Below are 18,798 nucleotides of genomic sequence, written 5' to 3'. Positions count from 1 at the left end.
AGGACAGCCCAGGTGTTCTCTGAATTACCCTGTCTTTCAAATTATACCCATTGCTGTCCAGTTGATTGCCATTCTTATGACCCTATAGGACAGAGTAGAACTGCCCCGTTGGGTTTCCAAAGCTGTAATCTTTACAGAAGTAGACTCCCACATTTTTCTCCTGTGGAGCGGCTGGTGGGTTCAAACCTCCATCCAACCTTTTGGTTAGCAGTCGAGAGCTTAACCACAGAGACACCAGGGCTCCTTAAGATGGGACAAAAGAAAAAAAAACGTTGCTGTCAAGTCGATTCCGACTCACAGCGCCAAGTGACAGCTCGTGGATTTAACGGCCAACTTTTTGGTTAGCTGCCAAGTTCTTAACCACTGCACCCACAGGGCTCCAAGATGGGACAAGAGGGATTAAAATATTGTGGGTGCATAGAATTTTGGGTATTTTTGCAAAGTTTCATTAAAAGTTTATAGTATGTTACTGTTGTCTTCTGCCATCAAGTTGATATCAGCTCATGGTGACCCCACGTGTTACAGAGTATAATTGCTCTGTAGGGTTTTCTAGGCTGTGATCTTTATAGGGAAACCCTGGTGGTGTAGTGGTTAAGTGCTATGGCTGCTAATCCAGAGGTCAGCAGTTCAAATCCGCCAGGCGCTCCTTGGAAACTCTATCGGGCAGTTCTACTCTGCCCTATAGGGTCGCTATGAGTCAAAATCAACTCGACAGCACTGGGTTTGGTTTTTTTGGTTTTTTAATCTTTACAGAAGCAGATTACCAGGACTTTCTCCTGCAGTGCTGCTGGGTGGGTTCAAACCACCAACCTTTTGGTTACCAGACAAGCACAAACTGTTTGTGCCACCCAAAGTTTCATTAAAAGTTTATAGTATAGTATATTGAAATCACAGCATGTAAATACTCGCCTCTCTTCCTTGATTTGCTGCCTGCATCAACTTCCTAACTCATTTTCTTACTGAACTTCCTACAACTATATGAATATGAACAGATTGACTCATAACTCTGGGTTTCCAAACCCTATAAAAATTAATGGTAAACCATACCTGTAGTACCTTGTGTACCTCTAGCAGTGGGCTTCTTCTCAACTGGATACTGCAGGGGTATTACAATGCCTTGATCTGGCTTCTGAAATGCTGAAATGAGATTTTTTATTTTCCGGAAAAATCTTTTATGTACCCCAGGAGCTGTCTGGAAAATAAAAGGCCAAGCAAATTATTCATCTACCTCATAATAACACGGAAAAGGCTACAAAATGTGTGAGGTATGCTTAGAGAGGTAACATCTGTGTAACTTGCTCAAATATTTGAAAACATAAGGAAGAAGGAAAAAAACAACATTCCAGAAGAGCTTGTTGTGCTTAGCTGAATTTCCCTGCAAGAAGAGCTAATGAGCTGTCATATCAGTTCTCCCAAGGGTAGTATTAGTTTGTACAAGCTCTTGCTCATTGCCCTGCCCTTCCTGCCTGTTACCCATCATACATCCTGACCCTCTAAGGGTATACAGGCCATTACCCACAATGAATTCACCAACAGATAGGATACAGTCAAACACAGAAAAAAACACAAATCCTACAGGTCATTAATAAAAAGCCTGAGGAACCAAAAAACCAACAACCCATCCTCCCTGTCATCATTCCACCATATAAAATTCCACACAGGAAATTAAAAATTGACTGCTGTGATACACGCAATGCATGGCTAGTAGTCCTCATACTCTTTCACCTCCTGATAGGTCCTGCCTCATCCTTCACATTAAATTTTTTCCTCCTTGAGAAACTTCCATATCCTCCCAAAAACAGCTCACTCTGTCAACACTTCATCGTGACGAGATTTTCTCTATGACACGAAAATAAAAGACTCTATAAGGTCACCTTTATTTTTGTGTTTGTTTGTTTTTAAAGAGATCATTATTTCAGGTGACTATTAAAATGTATTCCTTTCTTGACATCTGTTCTCTTGCAAAGACACTTGCAACAACAGTTTCCTGCAAAAGCTTATGAGGCAAGCTTGAGGCATCAGCTCAAAACTGTCATTTTACATGAAGTAAACTATTATTGCTATGAGCCATTGAACAACGACTCATTTTTTTAGGAAGTTGTCTTTCAGCTCTTCCATCTGGAAGATTTTTGAGGTGGGAGCTGTTTGTTTTTCAGCATTTAATGAGGAAACGTGAAGGCTGGCATGCAGACTTCTGTCAACTAGACTAAAAGCTGGAGAATAGCACACTGTTCATAATAAGTCCTGGTCATGTCCAACGTTGGAGTATGTTATTGTTCAATGGAAAACAATGCAAAACTCTCAATAGGATATTCTTTTTAGTTCTAAATTATTGTTCTCATAGGCTCGCACAGCTAGGAGTCTCAGTAGATGGAGAACACACTCCCACCCAGCTCCATCCCTATGATCAAAACACCTTCCTGAAACTCTGTTGAGATCTCATCCGAAATAATCCCTGGCCAACAGTGCTTTGGCTCCAAAATTGCACCTGCAAATTGCAAAGGTAGGCTATAGGCACAGAATGCCTCCTCGTGCCTTCCTTAGAGCATTTTTTCATTTTCAAAGCACCTTCCTATCACTTGCCCCCCTTCTTCCTCACAGACTGGACGGCCATTGGCTGATTTAGTTCTTTTCATTTGACAGATAAGAAAATGGAAGTACAAGAGATTAATCAGCTTGCACAAGGTCACACAAATAACGAGGGACAGAACTGGCACTCGATCCCAGGACCTGGTCTCTTGCCTTTCAGAGTAGGGCTGTACCAAACAGGTTCTAGTAAAGCTAGCCACCAACCAGAAGAGAAACTGTACACTCCCTCAGTGTGAAAAGATTTCCAACCACACATCTTTTTAGCTGTTCTTGTGGCTTGTAAAACCATTTACCAACAGGAGCATCTTTTTTGTGGGGACTGATATGCAGTTGGCACTTGATTACCCATGCTAACAGAGAGGAATAATAGCACTGGATGTAGAAACACAATTTGAATTTGGGATGCAATATTTCATTGGCAAATGGCTGCCCTAATTTATAGTGCTTTGCTTAGAGTAATAAGCAAAATTATTTAGCATCTACTGATAATCAAATACCCAGAGAAGCCCAAAGGCACTGAAGTAAGCAGGGGGAGGGCAACCTGGAGTTAAAAAATGCACTGCTGACAATGCACATATTAATATATGATGGTTGGCCCTATGTGGAATTTTCTATATTAATTAAAATACAGCAAAATTTTAACTTGAAACACATAATGCACTAGGCAATGATCAAATCTAAAAGTCTGTCTACAACTAGAAATACACATATTTGTCCTTCATAATTCAGTCGATCCAGGGATCATTTTCAATTCACTCTTTGCAACAACTTCCAGATTTTCCTAGATTTCTAGCACAATCATTGCACTGACAAGAGAGTGCTACTGCCGTGATTTTTCCGGCAGCGTGGCAAATCAAGGCATTGTTCCAAAAAGCAGTATAAATATCTATCATTTATCCAATTATGAAAACAGCTTTACCACAAGAATTGCACCACTGACAACTCCCATCCTGTAGCTAAACTCAACTATCGTTCAAATTTGCACTTTCCCATACCGTCACCTCTTAGTTATGCATGAAAACATGTTTTGGATCACAGCTGGTCTTCAATATGCTCTAGAGAAAGTTCTTCCAGCCAGGTGCTATGAGCTCTGAGAATACACGCCAGTTTAATATTCACCTTAGCAAAACATAACTAAGGAGGCAAATTTAGTAGATGGAAAAAGATGCAATATGCATTTCAAAAATAAATCTAAAGAGTTCTTCAAACTGTTTTCCATTTGGGGCTAATCCATGCCAATCTTCTGCTTTCTTAGTGCAGGTAACTGCAATATTATATAAATGGGGTCAGACCAGACAATAGGATGAGGGGGCATTTATGGTCAATAAACCCTGTCTTCCTTAACATGATCACAAAGCATGGAACAATCTGCATATGATGTTACACTTGAAACAGAGAAAAGCAAGTTTAAAAACCAGGTTGCTAAACCTTAAGAATTTGAGATCTTTTCCATAAAGAATATTCTTCAGCAGCTGAAGACCACTTCTTTAAAAAGAAGGTCTATTTCTGGTCAAATTATATGCAAATATGTATATAAAAAAACTCAAAAAAATCTACTGCCATGGAGTCAATTCTGACTCATAGTGACCCTACAGGCCAGAGAAGAATTGCCATATAGGGTTTCCAAGTTGCAGCTAGTGGATTCAAACTGCCAACCTTTTGGTTAGCAGCTGTAGCTCTTAACCACTGCTTCACCAGAGTGCCAGTCATATGTGTATATGTATATAGTACACACAAATATTCTTCATAATAAAAGAAATTTAATTTCTTATTCAATCATCTCAACAGTGATGCAGAGAACTAAAAAAGCATAAACAGATATAAATAGTTTTGATTAGAAATGGTACTGCTTTTCCTCTAATTAGCACTAGAGTATTAATTATCCTGATATAAAGCAACAAGGTTTGGAAAACTTGCCCTAGTTCATTCATCTCAGTAGTTCAAAATGTTTGCAGTCCAAATTTGTGTATTTTAGTTTACAGATGAATTTTTAAAGGATAGAGCAATTTTAATGCATTTTATGTCTAGACTTTAGAGTTCCTTAAATGCATAGATTGACTGAGATATTAACAGAAGCTGATTAGCATTTGTGTTTTCAAACAGCTCATAATACTTTCGTTATGAAGACAGGCTGTTTTAAAGACTCAGAAACCAGAGAAAGCATTTGAGGTCGAAAGTTTTATTTGGACAGGCTTCTACACTGGTAAGATAGGATATACTACCCTGGTTCATGAAAACACATTCACTCTACAGGAATTTCTTGGAATGGTACAGTGGCTCTTAAACATTTTTAAAGCAGTAGAACCCTTTTTTCTAATGAAATTCTATTCAGACTCTCAGTTTATAAGCAAAATAAAAGGAAACTGCTCAGAATGAAGCCAGGCTGGGAACCAAAAGAATACCCACTTACCTCCCCTTCTCCCTCTGCAACCCCCCAGGTAGCCCCAAGGCTTCTGCAGAGCACAGTTCAAAAGCCAGTGCAAAGTTCTCTCCTCTCCGTTCCACCTATACAAGTGCTGCCCACGTGGCTCAGCTCTGAGTCCTGCCTCCACACATAAAGCAGCCCTGATTACCCTAACCCTTGAAAAACTCTCCCTTCTCTGAACTCCTATGCTAGCTAACCTAGCCCTTGACTATATAAAACCCTACATTGTTCAGCAATTTTAGGGATTTTTGAGGGCTTACTACATGCCAGACCGTGTGGCTAAGAGCTTCCTTTTTATCTCATGCATTATCTCATTTAACCCTCAAAATAAGCCCTAAGAGTAAGGGACTGTTCTTCGGCTCATTTTACAGATAAAGAAACTGGGTCACAGAAAAGTTAAGATGCCTGCCCAAGGCCATAAAGCCAGCAGGGAGATGTGAGGAGAGCAGACATGGGACCCAATTCCACCTGTTACTAGGATCTCCCCAAGTATACTACCAAACCTGTTGCCATTGAGTCAATTCCGACTCCTAGTGACCCTATAGTACAGGGTAGAACTGCCTCACAGAGTCTCCAAGAAGCACCTGGTGGATATGAACTGCTGACCTTTTCATTAGCAGCCGTAGCCCTTAACCACTGTATCACCAGGGTTTTCCCAAGTATACTAGGCTCTTAGAAAATAAGAGTCATGGTTTTTAATCTCCTCCCTCACCTCATCCCCCACCCCACCCTGCAACCCTACAACAGCAACATTCGTATTAGTATCAATCAACAAATAATTGCTGGTCTAATCTAACTTGAGATGCTTTCTTAAAATTTCAGATAGGCACTGAAAGTTTGACACAGTCCTTTTTTTAAAATCTTTCCACCAAAGTCAGACCACTGTATACTCAAGGTGGCTGGACAGGACCGGGACCAAAATTCTCTCAAGGCTTCTTAATGATGCATGAACAATTTTGGCTTGGGGCTTTAGCAATTTGAATCTGATGAATATTTTGGTAGTATATGATTTGATTGCCCTTTAATAAAACCAGCCTAAATTTCAAACACCTCCCTGATGCCCCCAGAAGCAAAAATAAATAAAAGAGCTATACCTCAGCACTCCAAGAACCTGTTTCTGTCTGGGACACTCGGTATGTATAAATGTAACCTTGATACCTGTGAAAGAATAAACATCCATTACTGAAACATTCCAAAAGAAGAATGGATGCTCTCAATTTGAGTTTACCATTATATATAAATGTTACGTATACTGGGACACACATATATGGAGCCATTGCATTCATAGGAAGAAAAGCCTGGTAAGTCTAACTTGCTTGTATGAGTATTCTATCTGCCTAATCACAGTTCCAAGTCTGTCTTCTTTTTTTTTTCTTCTTTCATTTGAAATGCGGTTAGCTCACACTCTAAGGACCTGATTTGTCTAGTTGAAAGACTGTTTGGACAGAAGGAAACGAAGGACCTGTTGTAATTGGTAAAAACTGTGAATTACTAAACAGTGCTGACAGATTGTAGTCTCGTTATTTTCAAATACATATAAACCATTAAAGTGAAAACAGCATTTCACTGGGTTAAGGTGTTGTCTGTGCCTGGTGGATCTGAACTACCAATTTCTTGGTTAGCAGCCGTATCTCTTAACCACTGCACCACCAGGGTTTCCACTTAAAAATAGTAATATTAATTGTAATATTAATAACATAGTAATGTTACTATTATTGAGTAATACAGTATGACTATATATTAGTTTGTATTATTATATAATATGTTGTTGCTGTTCTGTGCCGTCAAGTAAATTCTGACTCATATCGACCCTATAGGACAGAGTAGAACCGTCCCATAGGGTTTCCTAGGCTGTAATCTTTATGGGAGCAGATCTCCAGGTCTTTTCTCCCGTAGAGGTGCTCATGGGTTCAAATTACCAACCTTATGGTTAGAACCTTGGCCATTGCACCACCAAGACAGATGTGATTTGATACAATAGAATACAATATGATATATAGAGTCGCTATGAGTTGTAATGGACTTGACGACAACGAGTTTAGTATATAATATAATAAGTCAGAATGGACCTGATGGCAAGAGGTTTGGGGTTTTTTTTTAAATAAATATATATGATGTAAGTCAGAATTGACTCACATCAATGGGTTTGTTTTTTGTAATATAGTAATTTGAATAAAAAGAAATACTGCTAAAGTACTTTTATTACTTGGAAGTAGCTCGTCATTTTAGATGGGGTAAACATTCTCACCCGTTACTCGGTGTGTATGCATATTATATATCTGTATAATTAATTTCTACTACACCAAAAGTTTTACAGGCATTATCTCCTTTGGACCCCACAACAATCCTATAAGCTTTATGCTATGAGATGAATTTTATGGATGAGGAAACTGAGACTTTGAGAAGTTAAGTAACCAAAGCCACCCTGACGAGCAGCAAAGCTGGGATTTGAATGAGGCCCGTTTGATTCTAGAGCCCCAGCTCTTGATCCCCACACTGTAATGTGTATATATTACTGATTATATTTTACTATATAAGGCAGTGCAACTCAATTTGCCTAGCGAATTTTCACTTCACAGAAAAGGTAAGGTAAGCTTTACAGTGAATTATTTCAAATTATGAATCTGAGCTGAATCAATAGGGTTTTATTTAATACATTTTCAGACCGTTATTCTTGAGCACAAGTTTGGGTCAGTATGAGATCTTTGATTAGGACCTCCAGTAACCTTTGGTTACAATCAATGTGTTTAAACTTACAAGAACAGATGACGCTAAAGCATTCCAAACAGAGGGTCATGCTTGAGTAATGGACCACATTTGCTGTTACTTTCCATTAGAACTAAAAGTCTTTAAATATGTGAGTTAAACTCCTGTACCTTTAATCAACACTCATCGGTACTGATTACCTAAAGGGCAAATACATGCATTTAAAACACTTTAAACTGTTAAAAAAAATTTTTTTTAAACTGTTTCATTTGACTTGTGACACAGGACAAAAGGTCAGTTTAATTGCTGGTGTTTGTTATTATATAAAATGTTTCATTTTTGTTAGGAAGGTTTTGCCAGAATTTTTAGATCTTATATAAAATAGTTTGAGACATGCCTATATCTAATATACTGAATAAATATAAAATATTACAATGCTAAAATCTTTTTTTTTTAAGCAATTGAAATCTACCTCAAAGCCCACTGATTTCAGTAAGTACTCTACGAGGAACAAGGCAAGAGCTTTGATTTCCATTTTTCACCACGGGAACTCGAAACTTATGGCTTTAAGTGATTTTCTTAAAGCCACACAGCAAAATGGCGACAGAAGCAGGGAAATAGCCTAGGCCCCTAGTTTCATTTTTTCTATGGGAAGCAATTAATGGCAATAATTCTGTATCATTAAGGGTGACACAAAAGTGCATTATTTAAAATATCAGCAACAATGTAAGCAAAATGGTAAGCAGCCAGGTTTTTGACTTTCTGAAACAGTGGATCTCTAAAAAACACAATGAATCTATCTTCCTACTATCATTCAGCTTCATTTAGTCAAAATAAACGGGTCTGTTTTGAAAAAACGTTTCCTAACGAATGTGATCTTATCTTACTTTCAGTTAAGCAGCAGGAACCTGAGTACCACTTCAAACGTTCTTACCTTCTTCAGTCTCTGAACAACCTGGTGTCAATAGCACATAAAACTTCTCGGGATTACCCCATCCAATATGAACAATTTCCTACCCCTCCCCAACTCCTCAAATTTCTGAATGAGCAAAATTGTTGCAGCCCTCGAGTAAACCAGCAGTTCTTCTGTTCCATTTTCAAATCGCCGAAGTAACTAACCAAGGACCACCTGTACTCAACTCTCATGATAATGGGTTATCGATGAAAGAGACCTGAAACCGTACAACTCAAATTGCGGTCCCCGGGCCAGCAGCATCAGCATCACCTGGCAGCTTGTTAGAAATCTAGAATCTCAGGCCCAACCTCAGAAATGCTGAATCAGAATCTGCATTTTAACAAGATCTCCCAGTGATTTGTATGAACAGGGAAGTTAGAGGATGACTGATACAAAACTCAGAGAATGCCCGCACCTCATTGGGAATATTGATGGAAACTTTCCCAATGCCAAGCTGACTTCTTTCACCCACCTAAGGCACTTCTATCTCCCCCATAATCACTCAGTCTATGCTTAAAGAATGCAATTTAATTTTAATATAAGCTGAAGTTTTGCCAATTCTTTTCACAGAGGAGTGTTTCTTAACCATTACCCTCCTTTCCCCAACAAGATTTAAAGTTTTATTTTCTGTAGTTTGTATTATAATATAAAAGTAAGCTACACTATCGAATATGTTTTTTTCAAACTACACATATCCTTTCCCCATCTGCTGAAAATCACTGTTCTAGAAAACAAATTGGCAATTTGTAAAAAGAGCTATGAAACATTGCATATTTTTGACCTAATAATCTTGCTTTATCTTCACACAATCCAAGGAAAGAGCAATTTGACAAAATTTTTCATAGTACTTCTATTTTTAATAGTGAAAAATGGAAATTAATCTAAATACCCCAAAATAAGGAATGATGACTCAAAAATCAGACGATTCATCTCATTAGCCAAATCTGGCTGCAAGAGCTCTCCTTAAAGTGTTAAAATGCAAAGATGTCACCTTGAGGACTAAGGTATGCCTGATCATTTTCAATGGCATCATATGCTGGGCAACGAATAAGGAAGACCAAAGACGAATTGACGCCTTTGAATTGTGGTGTTGGCAAAGAATATTGAATATACCACAGACTGCCAAAAGAACAAACAGATCTGTCTTGGAGGAAGTACAACCAGCATGCTCCTTAGAAGCAAGAATGGAGAGACTGTGTCTCACGTATTTTGGACATGTTATCAGGAGGGTCCGGTCCCTGGAGAAAGATATCATGCTTGGTAAAGTAGAAGGTCAGGGAAAAAGAGGAAGGCCCTCAACAAGATGGACTGACACAGTGGCTGCAACAATGAGTTCAAGCATAGCAACGATTGTGGGGATGGCGCAGGACCGGGCAGTATTTCCTTCTGTTATACACAGGGCCACTATGAGTTGGAACCAACTCGACAGCACCTAACAACAACGACCTTCATTTTTTTTTCTTGTTGTCATTCATTTATTTTCTTAACTAATATTTTGCATTTTAATGACTATAAAAAGTGTGGATTCAGTCCATGCCAATATTAACAATTGTCTTTATTTTACCAAAGCTGTCCCTAACCTTTAAAAAAATGTTCTGGTTAGAAATGGGCAAGAAAAAAGCAACCTGGCTTATTTCTTATTTTCTCAGTGGGTCAGTGTTGGGGACAGATCTTGGTTTGCAACTGACAAAACCACATCAATTTCCTTTTTATACCACTTCAAGGACTAAACAAAAGATTTAGCTATATATGATTCCTTCATGACACCACAAATAAAGCAAGCTAGCACCCATGCCCTCTATGTCTATAGACACTAATGCTTTGTGCAAAATGCAAGGTACGATGATAATGGGATTGATTTTTTAAAACAAATATTTCAGAACTTTTATATCCAAAAGAGTGGTAGCCTCTACAAAGGTGTTATTGTTGAGGCTATACTCCGATTCAAGAAATTTCTGGATTTCCTATGGCCCAATCTTCATTCTTTTAGAGCTAATTTGAATTTTCAGAATAGTCAAAAGCCATTAAGCTTGAAGTCGGATGGGCAAACTACACTTGAATGGCAATTTTGATGAGTCATGACAATAAACTTAATCTCTCCTTTCCCTGAGCTGCCATATAACATTTTATTTATGTGTCTTTATGATGGTCCAGTCCCTGGAGAAGGACATCATACTTGGTAAAGTAGAGTGTCAGTAAAAAAGAGGAAGACCCTCAACAAGATGGATTGACACAGTGGCTGTAACAATGGGCTCAAGGATAACAATGATTGTGAAGATGGCGCTGGAACGGGTAGTGTTTTTTTCTGTTGTACATACGGTTGCTGTGAGTCGGAACCAACTCGATGGCATCTAACAACAGCAATGATGGTCTGAGAAGGTCCCTGGGTGGCACAAACAGTTTGCACAATAGCCTAAAGGTTGGTGATTCAAAACCTACCCGGTGGGACCACAGAAGAAAGGCTTGGCAATCTGCTCTCATAAAGATTACATCCTGTGGAAGAAAGGCTTGGCAATCTGCTCCCATAAAGATTACATCCCAGAAAACCCTATGGAGCACAGCTCTACCCTGTAACACATGGGGTAACCATGAGTAGGCATCTACTAACGGCAATGAGTTTTGTTTGGTTTTTGGATAATGATCTAACTTTATATGGCAATTATTTATAGATATTTTATTTATGCTAACAAACATCTATTACATTTTCTAAGTACTTTATGGACTTTAACTCATACAATAATCTTCATAACAACCCTATGAGGTAAAAAAAAATTTTTTTTTAATTTTTTTATTATCATCATCTCCATCTCACAGATAAGGAGACGGAGACACAGAAAGTTTAAGTTATTTGCCCAAGGTAAAATAGCTAATTAAGTGGCAGAGCTGGGATACACACGCAGAGGGTTCTGACTGGAAGGTCTGGGCTCTTAAGCACCAGTCTGTGCTGCCTCTCTCCTATAGAAGCTTCCCCTAATACTACAGGCTCCTAGAGAGAATGAATGAACAAATTGTTCAGAAAGGCAATTCCAAGAGTACAGCTCTTAAAAAGGGAAGGAGTCAGCTTGACCATAGGGCTGGACCTGTACACTAAAGCGGAGGGGAGGGGAGGGGGGAGAAGAAAAGAGGCCAAGTGGGGGAGAGCCCAGAAGATGTCAACCCAGTCTTCCCGTTTGCTTAAGCTAAATAACACCTTCAAGCCAATCTTGCAACTTCAATTTTACAATGTCTTGGTTTAGTTGCCTGTGAATTATTCATGGTTTATGTGTGGCAAATTTAAATCTAGGCTGGCCTTCAGGCTCATTCTGACATTAATGGATTGTACTTGGAATATCCAAAATGATTTTGGTGGCCTAAATTGTCATGAAAATAAATGTGCCAGCAACACATACAACAATCCAGTTGTATTCAAAAACTAAATGTAATTTCAGTTATAATTTCTCACTCTTTTGAGTTCATTGCCACGCTGTTCTCCTCTATTACAACTGACAAGCTGGATTTTTATTTGTCACTGCTGCCCCCATTCTTCCAGTTCAATTGTTTAATAAGTACTTTATTCCTTGTAATGCCTTTAACTCTTAAAGAACAAAAAGAGAATTATCCCTTTATCTAAAGTCATACGTGTCTAATGGCTTCATTATGTGTCCTTGAGGTTAAAGAACATAATAGCATTTCTTCTTTCAAATCTTCCACCAGCGAAATAGAAACCAAAGTCACATATGAACAGAAGGATGTTAATCATGGAAATAAACTATTTCCTCAAACTAAATTTTTTTAATTTGCTTTCCTCTTACCACCATGAAATGATCCCAGTGGGCATTCAGGATTTTCCCAGTGGCTGTCTACACTGAGGATGAGGAAGGGAGGAATGTGAGCACACACATACACCTTAGTAAAAAGAAACTGCATATACCTAGAACCCCAAAGAGAAAAAAGTAAAAAGAAAAAAACTATTTGCATTAACAAGGGCATTCAGTATACCGGATAAATACAAGAAAAGCACATAAAATCAGTAGTTTTTCTGTGCAACAGAAAATATAACGGGAAAAGGTTTTGTCGATGATAGAAACAAAAAAAAAGACACATACACAATAACTAGAAATAAGCATAACAAAATATGTGGAGGACCTACAGGAAGAAAACTACGAAAATATATTGATGGATATAACCCATTACCGTCCAGTCAGTTCTGACTCATTGCGACGCTGTAGGACAGAGTAAACCTGCCCCACAGGGTTTCCAAGACTGTAAATCTTTACAGAAGCAGACTGCCACATCTTTCTCCCGCTGAGCACTGGTGGGTTCGAACCGCCTACCTTTCAGAGAGCAGCCGAGCACGTAACCACTGCACCACCAGGGCTCCTTGATGGATATAAATGAACAAAATTAATAAATGCAGAGATATACTATGTTTTTAGATGGGAAGACTAAATTCCTTAAAGATAACAATTCCTTCTTAATTTACTAGTTAAATGCAATTCCGGTGGGATTTTTTTAACTTAACAAAATGATTCTAGAATTCATCTTGAAGCACCAAGAGGCAAGAATAGCAAATAATATTTTAAAATGTATTAAAACATCATTGCCCTTATCCCAATCATTGCACTTATAGTACTAGTAAAAAAAAAAAAAAAGTTATTGCCTTGGAGTCGATTCCGACCCATAGTGACCCTATAGCACAGAGTAGAACTGCCCCATACAGTTTCCACGGAGTGCCTGGTGGATTTGAACTGCTGACTTGCTGGTTAGCAGCTGTAGCTCTTAACCACTACGCCACCAGGGTTTCCATAGTACTAGTAGTACAAGAATAAATAGATCAATTGAGCCAAATAGATATCCAGAGAAAATAATTGTTATATATAAGAATTTAATATATGATAAAGTAAGCTAACAAATCAATGGGGAATGAAAGCTCTATTTAAAAAATTGTGTTGGAATACTTGTTAGCTATTTAGCTGCAAAGTCAATTTAGATCTTTCTTCACATTAAAATAATATTCCAAATGGAACTAAGGAGTTAAATGTAAACTAACCAAACCATAAATTGAAAACAAGAACTGAAATGAAGTCTTACGACATCTCTTGAGGTGGAAGAACTTTCTAAGCTGGGAAGCAAAAAAAAAAGGAAATCAAAACACAAAGAAAATGAGTGACTGATTTGAGTACTAAAAATGCCGATTTTTTTTTTTTTTTGCTTGTCAGACAAAAAACAAACAGTAATGGCAAACACCAAACAGAAAAGATACCTGCAGCAGATACAACAGATTAAGGATTCATCTGTAAAAACTCACCATGCGTTAAGAAAAGCGGTCAAATGGGCAAAGTACACAAAGAGCCAATTCATGACCAAGGAAATACAACAACTTAGCAACCACAAAGAAAACCTCAATCACGAATCAAAAAAAGGATGAAATAAAGGGTGAGATACCATATTTCAAAGAGAATTTGTTTTAAACAAGAATACCCATTGCTAGAGAGGGTGTAGTGAAACAGACACTCTCGTGCATTATTGATGAGCATATAAATGAGAATAACCATTTGGAAAAATATATTTGGAGCTTATATGTACATCGACAATCCTAAACTCTTCGTGTTTTCTGACCTCAAAATTCCACATTTGTAAATCCATGATAAGGAAATAATCATAAATAAAAAGAAAATTTTAAATAGTGAAATATGAATCATGATGGAATTTACATAACAGCAAAAAAATGGAATGAATCACACGTCTAAAGACAGGTGACTGATTAAGGAAAATATGGTACAATGACTGGACTATCATGTAGCCATTAAAGATAATGTTTCAAAATCATTTGTAATAACATTGTAGACGAGTGGTTTTTTTTCATGTGAACTGGAAAATGTAGCAGAATACAACCTTGTCAGAGCACATGCGTGCCTACAAAACAATGCATTTTATTAAAATGTAGAAGAAAATCCACTTAGTTTTTAATAGTTGTATTTAGGTTTTAAACTATGGGTGATTTTTCCCTCATTTCCATTATCTATAGTTTTCAACTTTTCTATAATAAATAGGTATTATTTAGAAGGAAAGATTTTTATTTTTCAATTTTTCTACAATGAATAGGCATTACTAAGGAGCTACTTTTAAATAGACTTATACAATGCTCCAGATATACTTAGAAAAATTAATTGGAAAAAAAAACTCTTTTTCAATGAAGGTGAGCCATCCTATAAATGGAAAACTTCAGTGCTTTTAGAATGAGTTTCAGATTTCTAAAAGTGAATACAGCAAAATTTTCAAAGGCCATATCTAAAGTCCGCAATTAGAGGGTTCACGACTGGAGAAAGAGGCAAGGAGAGTTTGAAAGAAGGAACCCTGATGGCGCAATGGTTAAGCACTAGGCTGCTAACGGAAAGGTTGGCAGTTTAAACCTACCCAGTGGCTCTGCGGGAAGAAGACCTGGCAATCTGCTCCCATAAAGATTACAGCCTGGAAAACCCTACAGGGCAGTTCTACTTTGTCACATGGGATCGCTATGAGTTGGAATCAGCTCAACAGCCCCCAAACCACACAGTAGTTTGAAAGGCATACGCAATGTGCTATTTCTGCAACAAAAAGACAGAAACTAAAGCTCAACAAAACATTCTTGGATAATGGAAATTAACAAAAGATTGAATGAATAACCTTTCCAAGTGAATCCTATAGTCAATGCATGCTTGTTAACTATATCTTGTTGGACATGTGTACGGTAGCATTTACATTTTTATTTCAACTGCCTAACATAAACATAAGAGTTTTGTTTTACAATGAGTATGTGGTTTGTTTCAAATTAAAAATAGATTTCTTTGTTATTCTAGTGTAGTACCAAAAAGGGGGCATGAAATATTTATGGGGGCCATGAAATAAATATTTCTTCATCAAAAAGGACCCTGGGATATATGCTACTAAATAAATATTCCATATAGAACAAGGTAAAATTAAAAAAAAAAAAAGGTGGGGGAGGGACCCTGGGCTCAAAAAGGTTGAGAAACTCTGCTAAAAGGCAATGTATCATTGTATCGCAGCAGAGCCTGACAACCCTGCTATCACTCTAAACAGTTCCATTAGACTGGGAGGCCGCTGTGTACCAATCAGAAGACACACTTGGGGACTCTCAATTTGCCTACTAACCCTATTTTCTGCTACTTAATAGGAGGTTTTCATGGAAAGCTACCAGTCATTTTAAAAAATGCATTTATGCAAGATTCACTTTGGGTGAAAGCTAAATGTTTGAAAATTTTCCACCTGCTTGAATTAATTACTTATGTGGCCCTGACCTACATGAGCAAAAGGCTAAAGTTCTGTATTTTACTTAAAAAAAAAAAAACAAAAAACAGCAATCTTATGCTTCCCTACCCAGGCTTCTTTTGTACCTTCTTTTTGTACCTCTAGGTTTAGGCCCATCATCTCCTTTGTCAGCTTTTCTAAAGCAGCCGCTTTCACCACCCACTCACTCTTGCTGCCTCCTTTTGATAAGAAAAAAGCCGGGGAGCGCCAGATGGCTTTCATTGGCCTTCCCTAGTTTCCAATTGGGGAAAACAATAATATAAGCCAAACATGAAGACCTGCTCAAGAGATTCAATAGCTTCCACGTATTTCCCTTGAAGTCTTTACAATAAATTGGTTTAGCGTGCCAGAGAGTGAGGGTATTCCGCTTAACTGAGAGTTGCCACAAACGTGGATTGCCCCTTTTAAAAAGCCAACATACAAATGGAAATCCTCTAACGCCAGCCTCAATGTAATCTTTCTCCACTGACCCAAACGGTACTGCAAAATCTTGCAGTCTATCATTAGGTACTAAACCAAGCATTCTTCCTCATTTTGTTTCTGCCTAGGAACTACTGTGCAGGGCTGCTATTTTCATGGGTACTTTTACCCTGTTGCTGAAAGTGCTCGGGCTAGGACCTTCCCTGGAAATACCCCCCCACACACACACAGAGTACTAAAAGAAATCAAACTGAAAATAGAAGAAGGTAGTAATAATAACACTAGCTTACGCTTATTGAACATTTACTACGTGTCAGGTCCAGTCCTAAGTTTTTTATGTGCATTATGGCATTTAATCCTCACAGTCCTGTGAAATATTATACCCATTTTATGGATGACAAATCAAAGGGACTGAGGGGTTAACTTGCCAGAGGTCACAAGACTAGCATCTGACTAGCACAGGGTTGGATCTCAGATCTGCCTGACTCTGGAGCCCTGGAGCAATAACAAAGGAAGGTGTGTCTGTTTCAAAATGGCAATTTAGCCTGAGACATGTCTAAGCCAAGGGCAAGGTTGAATCATAACAAGAGCGTTTTCCCTCTGTGCCCTTTATGACTGTTGTCAGTCTTGGCTTTTTTCAAATAAAGGGTCCCCTTTCTGAAACCTCCAACCGCCACACAATTCCTTTAAAGGAAGCTAAATAAGCAGACCCAGAGAAACAGTTTTATTCACAACCATCCCCCCTCTCAGCCATGCCAACCTAAGTAGCATTGCATTCTCAAAAGTAATGGACTCAGTTTTTGAGTCTTCTTCCTTTCCTTGCATTCCATGGTCTTCCTTTGGGATGATGCCTCCAAAGTCATTTAAAGAAAGCTGGCTGAAGAGAGGCCTTTCCTTTTCTCGGGACTGGTGACCCCAAATATGGCCAATCCACCATTCCCAGGCTCCACCTTGCTGACCTCCAACTTGAAGGCAAAGCAGAGTCCGGGAGCCTGGATCTTTTTTGGAGTGACAGTAAATTCCAGGCCGTGTTTTCCTACCCAAAACGGCATTCTCTGCAGCTGCCCCCAAAAGGCCCTGGTGAGGTCCTTCTGGAGCACTGGGAGCCCAGGACGTGAAAGCCCCAGTGAGCTGTCTAGGTCAAAGTGTGGTCCACTACGGCCCCAGGCTGGGCCAAAGGAGCCCTCGGGGCTGCTGAGCGAGCAGAGGAGGCCCCTGGAGCTTCGGCTGCTCTTTTACCCCTGCCTGCCTGCCCTGGCCACCCCCACCCATAGCCCGTGCCCTTGACAGGCCCAAGGCTGACTGCTGCAGGCCAGGTCCTGGGCCCCCCGCGGCGAAGTACTCACAGAACACACAGGCAGTACACGCCCGGGACGCTCTCACTGTCCCTCAGCAGATAGCTGCCGTCCAGACCGGTGGCGAGCAGGAGCTTTTCCCCGGTCTCTCGGCTGATTTTGCCGTGATACACAGTCACCGCCTCCATGGCCTGGTGGACTCTAGGGCAGGCCGAGGCGGAGGAAGGGAGAAGGGAGAAGCCACAGCTTCTACGGCTAGGCACTAGTCAGCCACCTGGATCCCAGTTCAGCCAGATGTGTGAAAAAGAGAGAGAAGCAGCCGAACAACAGGATGTTGTCGACGTGCCTTAAAACCTCCTTCTCACACTTCGGTTAAGACCAACTCAGCAATTTAGCAGCTTGGCTATTGCCACCAGGTTCACCTCCCTTTCCCCACACTTTAATCATATGGAGAAGGGAAGAAAGTCCTGGCAACAGGGTTTGAGCTGCACTACCAATGCAGACCTTGCACACAGACAGGAACCCTTGGCAGCGCTTCTGTTCTTGCAGTTTTCTCAGGGGCCACCAAGGATAACTCAGCTTAACTAGCCCCCAAAGGGATGCTTGATAAAGGCAAATTGAATATGGCCCTCATGTGGGGCGCTAACATACTGACAGAGAATGGAAGGACTAAAAGCTCTGAGATCAAAACACCAAAAGTATGGGTGTTATTACTGAACATGACCACGAGGCTCCTACAGAAGGAGAGGTAGTAGGTGAACAGTGGACACTGGGTAAACCCTTCATCTTCCTCCTCCTCCTCCCTCATGTAGCCATCTTGAGCAATCTTAGGCCTGACCAAATATTGATTTTTTTCCTACCATCCTGTCCGAAATCCCAAGGTACTGGCTGAGGTACAGAAATCACAGTCTGTGTCCAAAAATGTTCCAGATTTATCTATTTGATGGATCATAGATGAGAGAATGAATCAGCTAATTGGTGCTTTGCCTTTATGTGGACACGTATGTGCCCTTTGATATATAGGGCCCTTCTTCAGAACCTGGGGCATAAAACCTGTTTTAAATCTTTTTTGCAAATGGTGACAATTGCGCTGTTAATTTTGTTCTCTGTTGTTTCTAGAG

At 39.3% G+C, this 18,798-nt stretch overlaps 1 protein-coding gene across 2 annotated transcripts in view; it reads right to left on the bottom strand.

Moving 5' to 3' along the window:
* SH2D1A (SH2 domain containing 1A) overlaps positions 1–18,033 on the bottom strand; it is a 33,052-nt gene extending 15,019 nt beyond the window's left edge. The window contains exons 1-3 of one of the 2 annotated variants that reach the window (XM_064277564.1): positions 17,729–18,033; positions 6,109–6,172; positions 1,048–1,192 (exon numbers count right to left, since the gene is read on the bottom strand). In XM_064277564.1, the coding sequence (XP_064133634.1) occupies positions 1,048–1,192; positions 6,109–6,172; positions 17,729–17,865 (346 nt within the window). In that variant the 5' untranslated portion in view covers positions 17,866–18,033. The remainder of the gene's footprint in view (positions 1–1,047; positions 1,193–6,108; positions 6,173–17,728) is intronic. The other variant, XM_064277563.1, reaches the window with a different exon arrangement.
* Between the last annotated feature and the right edge of the window lie 765 nt (positions 18,034–18,798).

Source organism: Loxodonta africana, chromosome X, assembly GCF_030014295.1.
Source record: "Loxodonta africana isolate mLoxAfr1 chromosome X, mLoxAfr1.hap2, whole genome shotgun sequence".
NCBI classification, from domain to species: Eukaryota; Metazoa; Chordata; class Mammalia; order Proboscidea; family Elephantidae; genus Loxodonta; species Loxodonta africana.
Note: the sequence above shows the minus strand (reverse complement) of the source record. Positions and strands in the feature narration are given on the sequence as shown.